We start from the raw sequence: 9,200 nt of genomic DNA, 5'->3' as shown, positions 1-9,200 counted from the left end.
CTGAGAGTCTTAGGGGTTATATTGGTGAAACAAATTATAATGGAGAAAGGTGATGGAGATGGTATAAGAAGCGAATGTACCTCTGCTTTTAAAGAAAGAAGGACCAAGCAGAAAACTCTAAACTCAATTTGAGTAGAGTAAGTTAGCTCATGATTAGAGTGAACTTGATAGCCTGGATTGGGAAAACATGATTGGTATACATCATGTTATTAAGGCTTCACTCAAAATCAGTCGATGCTTTAGTCAACATACAGCAGCATGCTTCTAGCGACTCCTAACTAATAACACCATTTACCTGTGTTAGCTTTGCCATCGAGAATCATACTTATACAAAAATAAAAAAAAATGTTAGATAAAAAAATAAATAAATATTCTTGGGTTTTGTGAAAATTGACCAATTGAACGAAAAAGAAGAAAATAAGAAAAAAATATTTTTGGGATTTTATAAGTAGAAAAGAAGTAATGAAAAGATGTACATAAGAAAACAGTTGAAATGCCTTAAAAACGAACGAGTTCAAAAGGACCGAACCCGAAATAGACCGAATGTTCGGTTCATTTCGGTTCATGGTCGAACTTCACCCGAAATAGACCGAACGTTCGGTTCATTTCGATTCGCTCTATTTCGCTTGTAACCTTTATGGAAGCGAAGGCAATTTCAGTACAGACTCGGCTTGCATCATTCCCAGGCCTTGTAGAAACTTATTGAAGCTTGCTTTGGGTAAGGCCTTTGTGAATATGTCTTCCAGTTGATCAGTCGTTCTGACGAAGTGAATCTCTACGTTACCATCTTCGACGTGATCCTTGATGAAATGGTACCTTAGGGCAATATGCTTAGTCTTCGAATGTTGCACGGGGTTGTGACAAATCCTAATTGCGCTTTCAGAGTCACAATATAGTGGGATTTTCTTCATGTTTAGCCCATAATCCCGGAGTTGACTTTGTATCCATACGACTTGAGATGTACAGGATGCTGCAGCAATATATTCAGCTTCTGCAGTGGATAACGAAACACAGGTCTGTTTCTTTGATTGTCAACTGACTAATTTACCGTCGAGAAATTGACATCCTCCGGTGGTGCTTTTACGATCCAATCCATAGCCACCCAGACCACCATCTGAAAATGCTTGAACGAAGAATCCGGAGTTGGCTGGATACCATAGGCCGAGAGAGGAGGTTCGCTTCAGATAGTGAAAGACGTTCTTCACGGCTTAAAGATGAGGTTCTCGTGGGTTAGCTTGAAATCGTGCACAGTAACAGACAGAGAACATGATGTCAGGTCTACTGGCTGTGAGATACATCAGAGATCCAATCATCTGTCGATAGAGTGTTGTATCAGCTGCTGTTTTTTCCAATGATGGTGTGAGTTTAGTTCCAAAGGCCATAGGTACTTTCACTTTAGAGTCTCCCATCATTCCAAACTTGGTTAGCAAAGTCTTGGTATATGCTTCCTTATTAATAAAGATGCCTTCGGGTCCCTGTCTAATGTTCAATCCAAGAAAAAAATTAATTGGACCCATTGAGCTCATCTTAAATTTAGTTTCTATTAACTTTCTGAATTCAACTGTTAAGCTAGGATTAGCCAAAGATGATGTCATCAACATAAATTTGGACTATCATAAGGTGGTTACCTTCTCGCTTACGAAAGAAGGTTGGGTCAACCGAACCTTGTTTGAATTTAGACATTTTTAAGAAGCGTGTGAGAGTTTCATACCATGCTCTGGGAGCCTATTTGAGGCCATAGACAGCTTTTTCAAGGATATAACAATGATTGGGATACTTCTCGTTCACGAATCCTGGCGGTTGCTCAACATATACGGTTTCTTCAAGTTCACCGTTGAGGAAAGCACATTTGACGTCCATTTGATAGACTTCAAAGTTCTTGTAAGCAGCGTACGCAAGAAAGATACGAACAGATTCCAATCTTGCCACAGGAGCGAAGGTTTCTTCATAATCAATTCCCTCTTCCTGACAATATCCTTTGACCACCAGCCTTGCTTTGTTCCGAATGACATTCCCCTCTTTGTCCATCTTGTTTCTGAATACCCATTTGAGACCGACAACCGAATCATCCTTTGGAGTTGGAATGAGACGCCATACCTTGTTTCGTTCAAACTCATTTAACTCATCCTGCATGGCTTGAACCCATTCTGAATGATCGAGAGCTGAGTTGACAGTCTTTGGTTCAATTTTAGAAACGAATGAATTGAACATGCAAAACTCGACTTTTGAAAAAAGTGCAGCTTGTTTAACTTTGATTTGAGAGCGAGTTAACACCTTTTCTGAGGATTCCCTAATAATTTGAGTTTGAGGGTGATCTTTGGTCAATTTGATAAGTGGAGGAAACTTTGGATCATAGATAGGATCCAATTCAACATTTATTTTTTCCTCTAGTTCAAACAAAATGTCATCATCACCAACATCGGTATTCTCCCCCTCGAAGAATGATTCCTGTTCAGGACCAGCATTTGTATCCCCTTCATTGACTAGAATATCAATAGAGCTTGATGTATTTGGTGATGAGTTCTCCCCCTGGAATAAAGAACTTTGATCATGATGAGGAGAGGAACCCTCCCCCTGGACAGTAGGACAGTTACTAGAAGGTTCGCTTGCGTCTGCACCTTCGGTTTCTTTGGATTGATCATCTGCCATCTTCTTAGCAGCATCATCTATAACTTGTTTTAGATTATCAACTTTGTTGTCTTTTGCAGTTGATTCAGAGTCAATCGCCTTTTGAGGCTCATCAAACAGGAGCATGAATTGGTCGAAAAGATTTGAGATGGAGATAGTAACCTGACCATTCTTTGGAAATATGTCTTGCGATGCATCTTCTGTTGGTTTCAATTTCTTAACATAACTATCGTCAAAGGTGACATAGTATGTTTCTTCAATTTTCTTTGAGTGTTTATTGAGAACTCTATACGCCTTGGAGTTCAGGGAGTAGCCTAAGAAAATTCCTTCATCCGCCTTAACATCGAACTTGTTTTGATTCTCTTTGGAGTTGAAAATGAAACATCTTGAACCGAACACATGAAAGAATTTCACGTTTGGTTTTCAATTGTTCAGGATCTCGTAAGGGGTAATTGAGAACCGTTTATTCAAGTATGATCGATTCTGAGTATAACATGTAGCCGCAATTGCATCAGCCCAGAAATACAACGGTAAGGATGCAAAGCATAACATAGTGCGAGCAGCTTCACACAGGGACCGATTTCTTCTTTCAACAATGCCATTTTGTTGCGGAGTATAGGGCGCTGATAAATTGTGAGTCATCCCTTTTTCAGCAAGAAACCCTTCAAAGTCTTTGTTCTTGAATTCCAGGCCATTGTCGCTCCTTATATTACGAACTACCTTTCTTAGTTGCGTTTCGATCTGTTTAATGAAGAGCTTGAGCTTTGGAGTAGCTTTAGACTTTTGCTTAAGAAAGAAAATCCATGTAAACCTTGAGAAATCGTCCACAATAACCAAAATGTATTTGTCTCCACCAATGCTTTCGATGGACGAAGGACCACATAGATCAATATGCAGTAATTCCAATGGTTCTATCACCTTAGTGTTGATAATAGAAGGATGACTCTGCCGACTCTGCTTTCCCATTTCACACGCTGCACAAAGATGTTCTTTATCGAATTTTAGAACTGGAAGACCTCGAACGTGATCACCTAAGACCAATTTGTTGATGTCCTTGAAGTTCAGATGAGAGAGTCTTCTATGCCATAACCAGCTTTCATCAGAGTGAGCCTTTGTGAGTAAGCACACTGCTGGTTTACCTCTTATAGGATTGAGGTTCAAAGGATACATTTCCCCTTTTCTCTTTGATTTCAACAGAATGTTCTTTGAGCTCTTCTCGACAATTTCTAAGCCTTCTTCGTCGAATGATACTTTTAATCCAGTACCAACCACCAGCTGTGATACACTGATGAGATTGTGTTGGAGCCCTTCAACATAAGCAACCTTCCTTATGGAGAACTCGCCATTAGTGATCATTCCATAGCCTTTGATGGTTCCAAAAGATTTGTTGCCATACTTTACAATGCCACCATCTTTGAGAGAACGAAACTCTCTTAGTTCCTCCTTCCTTCCTGTCATGTGACGCGAGCAACCACTATCGATGTACCATTCTTCGTCAAACTACTCGTCACGTATAACCTGCAAAATATTAAGCAGATTTAGGAACCCAAAGTTTCTTGGGTCCTTGTGAGCCTTTTACAGGACAGGGAATAGTAAGAGAAGTATCAACCATATATGTGCGTTTAATTAAAGTTGTTTCATCTTTTCTTTTAATGGTGAAAACTTTAATTTTTGTTGATTTAGGAGGACTGGGGTTTTTGACTGAGGAACTAGAATTTAGAAGAGACATTAGATTTTCGGTTCTGCCGATTGAACTTGTAAGCATGGGAACCGAAATTACTATTTCGGTTGCTATGGGATGAAGGACCGAAACTCTCCTTTTGGTTGTTATAGGACGAGGGACCGAAACCGTTCTTTCGGTTGTTAATGGGTGATGGACCGAAACTCTCCTTTCGGTTGTTTTCAGTCGATGGACCGAAACTACCCTTTCGGTTCCTATCGGTCGAGGGACCGAAACTACCCTTTCGGTTCCTATCGGTTGGAGGACCGAAACTACCCTTTCGGTTCCTGTTGGTTGAAGGACCGAAACCTTCCTTTCGGTTGGTATTGTGATGAGGACTGAAACTGCTCTTCTGGTTCCTTGAGTTTTCTTCTGATTTATTCTTCCTTTCAATCCTTACAAAATCAGGATTTTGAGAATTCCAAACTCGTTTTCTTTCTGAGAGATTTTTCTTATATCTCATATTTCTTTGATGCTTTCGATCAACCACCTGTTTTGGATTTCTATGAATGTTAGCCTTTCTTTTCGAAGTATGGGCACAACATTCACTCTTTGTTGAAGAAGTATCACTTGTGGTTTGCATTGGTTCGTCCAAAGGGGGTTTAGTACCACTTGTGCTCGGCACATCGTACTTTGTAGGCTCATTTAGTGGTTCAGGTATGTATCTACCTTTCACTCTCCATGAGGTTTTCTAAGAAAGACCCTTCGTCTCATATGCGTTATCTATTGGGGCCGACCAGAAGAATTCATCACATCCCCCAGCATTGTCTTCTTCTACCATAGCAGTTAATTTTGCAGTTTGTTGTGGAGTGACTCCCGGTACAGTGTAGACTTGGTTTGGGGTAGTTTGAACCTTTTGGTAAACAACAACTTTAGCTTTGAGAACCTTGGTTTTGTCGGTAGACGAACGAGCAAACTCAACAGAGTTTTCAGAAATTAGGTTCTTATGTGACTTGGGTTCGTTTTTGGCTAATTCAGAACAGTCCACCAAAATCTTCTATAGAAATTTCACTCACATCATCATCCTCATTAAGATGTATTTTCAACATCAATTTTATTTTCTGAACTTAAATTGGCATTCAAAGAGTCAAATTTTTGTATAGTTTCGGCTCTCAATTTCAATCTATCATTTTCGTCTAACAGATTTTTGAGCATGTCCTTATGGTCCTTGGACTTTATGTAGGATTCAATTTTGTCCAGACCTATTTTATACGCTGGAGACACTTCATCAGAAGATACAACACTTTCACAGTTGTAGGCTTCAGCGTCGATTTCATCCTCCTTTAATTCAAGGAAGGGTAAAATCATACGATGTATCTTCTTCCCTATTTCACAATCAAGATGCAACTGAGTGATGTTAAAATAGAGTCTCTTAGCAATTAAACAAAACACATTTCGTTGTTTAAGAAGTTTAAGATTGTCTCTTTGCAAATAAATAGAATCATCTTTAGATCTAATTAACTCCTTTTCCTTTTGCTCGATCCACATCCTTCGTTCCTCACTCTTTGAAGAAATCCTGCTGATTTGATCAGTTAGGTTAGAATTTGTGACACGGGTTTGGGTGAGACTGCTACTTATGCTTGAGAATTTTGACTTTAATTTATTTAATACCTTTTCATAATCATTAACAGGTATTTTTAGAGACGCAAGAATATTTTGTACCTTTTTGATCAACTCATCACATTCGTTGATCTGCGCACTAACAGGCTTGGCCGCAAAACATTTGTCCTCTCACCCTCTTTCCTCTTCAACTCCCTCATCAGTTGTGTATCCTCTCATTTGGGACACACCCTCGGTCACTACAAAGCATCTCCCCGTTGCATGTTCTGCTTTTGCCAGCATAGCCTTTCCATGAGTAGGATTCCTGACTTCATCATCCTCAGAATCTGTAGACCAGACCTCCACACCACCAAACTCATCATTGTTGTTTGTACCCTGCACAATTAAAGCATTCATGGTAGAGTTATTAACAGCAGACTTTCTTTTCTTTATTTCCTCTAATCTTCTCAGGAGGCTCGCTTCCTCATCTTCTTTGTTTGTCTTTTCTTCTTTCTTTCTTAGCATACAGTATTTAGCAAAATGATTTTTGCCTCCACAGTAATGGCAGTCGAATCCTGAGTCTCCTCCAACTTTAGCTTCCTTCTTTGACTCTTCAGACTTTGACCCCATCTTCGGTTCCTCCTTGATCCTTTCGGCGTTGTAACTACCCTGCCAGTTTCGGTTCTTGTTGGCTGGGAATTTCTTCTTAATGAATTTTCTGGGATTGGACACCATCATGGCGTATTCTTTGCCGGTTAGATCAAAATCTGCAAGATCTAATTCCTCTTCTTCTTCAACCGAACTTTTTCCTTTGGAGACAAGAGCTAAAGAACCCAGACAAGAAACCACATTCGTTTCCTTTGATAGAGCATTCTCATGGGATTTTAAAATACCCACTAGTTTTGCCAGAGAGTAAGACTTGAACTGTTCATGAGCTTTGACTATTGACACAACAGTCATCCATTCAGGTCTGAGGCTGTTCATGAAAGTAACCTTTTGTTCAATAACTTTTCTTTCAATTCCATGCTTTATAATCTTACTTAAAAGATGATTGAAGCGATCGAAAGTTTGAACAAGTTTTTCTTCAGGCTTCTGCTTAAAGTCACCAAACTCAGATAGCAAGAGAGTTTGGATAGAGTGTTCCAAGTCTTCGTCTGTGGAATGTAATTCCTTCATCAATTTTCTCATTCCTGCTCTTATCGTTGTTTGTAAATCAAAGATTCCCGTTTTCTTGTACTGTTCATCGGCGGTGTTTTTGTCCCTTTATCGTGTTCTTTGTAATTGTGGACTGCAATCAATAAATTTTATCTATGATTGTCAAATCTATTGCTCATCCATTCCTAAGTCGATTACCGTGAATAAAGCCATTATCGTGATCAATTTTTTATTATATCAATTGATTCCATGATTTCATAAAGTCAAAATGGTGTTAAAGGTCGAATCGTGTTTCCAATTAAAATTGACATGAAGGGTTCATTATTGAGAATCAATTCTGGGAAGCTACTGATTCGTTATTAGGTTTCAAGATCTGAGAACGAACCACTTGGATGTCAATGGGAAGATGGTTTGGTCTAATTGCAACTGGGAAGGACTTCAATTGGGAAGAAGTTCGATGGTTTGTAGTTGGTGTAATAGTCCTGCAAGCAGAATGTGTTTGTATATCTGTTCACCATTGCTAGTCAACAGAAAAGTCAAAATCGCTATGAATTTCCTTACCTGCGAATGAAATCGGAACTCAATCTTGGAATTGAACATAGTTTTCTGATCGAAAATGGCTTTGTGATTGGAATCAGGTTCTCAATCGCCAAGTGGGTATTGTTATCGGGGCTTCAAACAATTAAAACAAATGAATTCCCAATCAGTGAGTGATGATCGGAACGAATGTAATTGACTCAACTGGAATGTGTTGGGGATTTGTTCGCAACTGTCAAGTCAACAGATAAGTCAAAATTGTTGTGAAAAGTTCTGACATGTGAACGAATGAAGAACAAATCGATCTCATCTAGATGAACATTGGTCAAAATCGAAAAGTCAAAAATTGATGATTTGCGAATGCTCACTGCGAACGAATGAAATTGGAATGAGATGTTGTATGGCCTGGCATTCGTAACTATGCAATCGGAACGAAGGGATGTTCGGAGTTTGGAAATATTGGTTGATCTCTGAATTGGTCTTTGTAATTAAGTCGTTGTTGCTGTTCGTTCGTATTTAATCAAATGGGGAAGAAGATGTCAAAGTTTCATTTTTTGGTCCCTACAACATCAGCAGTTTGACGCTTTTGGTCCCTGTTGTTTTCACAGATTGGCAGTTTTGGACTATTTCCAGAAATTGTTACAAATGAAGGGGAATGTGATGCAGATTTATTATTTTAATCCCCTAACTTTCTGCAAAGTGACAATTTCAGCCCATCTTTCAAAAAGTTAGCAAATTTGAGGGCCGGTGAACAGTTTTGAATTCTTTAATGCACATATTTTTTCGTGAACAGAAAAATAAAGATTTCATCAAGTCTTGGCAGTTCGGAAAGTCGTTTTTCGTGATAACGTCAAATTTTCACGACTTTTTCGAATTTTATACTTCATTATCTATATCATTTTGTCGCGGGGGAGCATAGTAATTTTTTATCCATTCAAGATCATTTTTCATGACCATTTGAAGGCTTTATAATCACGTTTTTTATTATAAATCAGGGGAGAATTTGGTATGGCCATTCGAAATTGGATTGTGATTTTTCAAATTTAAAGATTTTTTATAAAGCTTGTGGTAGAATTATGAAGGTAGCTTTTACAGTGGAAGTTCTTCATCGAGCTCTGCTAAAGCTTTGACAGAGAAGTATCGTTTACATCGGAAGTTCTTTATCGAGCTCTGCTAAGGACTTGTTATATCTCCGACTTCTAGTATTTTCTCGATCAGGTGGCATTACGAATCTTAAAGTATACATGATATTTTTTTATGGCTTATATCATTAGGTTATTTGAATTGTGACTTGGAGGGGGAGCTCTTCAAAGACAAGAAGTGATTTGGTTTCTTTGTTCTGAAATGGGTTTTTATGGCGGGTTTGGTTTTCATGAAGATTTTTTGGGATTACATTCGAAAATGAAGTTTAAAGACATTATATCAGTGCTTGATTTATATATCCTAGAGCTCGTGTTTGAAGACTATTGAAGAATCAAGATTCGTGGATTGCTTCATCTATTTCTCGTTGCAAGATCTTTTTATTCGCTAGATGCTTGTTTTGGAAGTTAAAGCATTGTCATCCATTCCATACTTTGAGGGGGAGATTGTAGGGTTTCAAAGCACTCCATGGATGATGACA

General features: G+C 38.7%; 1 protein-coding gene across 2 annotated transcripts; it reads right to left on the bottom strand.

Annotated features, from left to right (window-relative positions):
• Positions 1-5,725: 5,725 nt before the first annotated feature.
• Positions 5,726-8,049, bottom strand: LOC145071466 (uncharacterized). 2 transcript variants are annotated; one of them, XM_079018344.1, is made up of 4 exons: positions 7,604-8,049; positions 7,428-7,524; positions 6,011-7,175; positions 5,726-5,864 (listed from the first exon to the last, which is right to left on the bottom strand). In XM_079018344.1, exon 3 carries the CDS (start codon positions 7,073-7,075, stop codon positions 6,080-6,082), a length of 996 nt encoding a protein of 331 aa, XP_078874470.1. In that variant the 5' UTR covers positions 7,076-7,175; positions 7,428-7,524; positions 7,604-8,049; the 3' UTR covers positions 5,726-5,864; positions 6,011-6,079. The 2 variants fall into 2 exon arrangements, with proteins under 2 accessions (XP_078874470.1, XP_078874469.1); XM_079018343.1 differs by having other exon boundaries at positions 6,011-7,524.
• Positions 8,050-9,200: the final 1,151 nt, after the last annotated feature.

This window comes from Lactuca serriola, chromosome 8, assembly GCF_051521515.1.
Source record: "Lactuca serriola cultivar US96UC23 chromosome 8, Lser_US96UC23_V15, whole genome shotgun sequence".
Lineage (NCBI taxonomy): Eukaryota > Viridiplantae > Streptophyta > Magnoliopsida > Asterales > Asteraceae > Lactuca > Lactuca serriola.
This window is presented reverse-complemented; position numbering and strand designations above follow the sequence as displayed.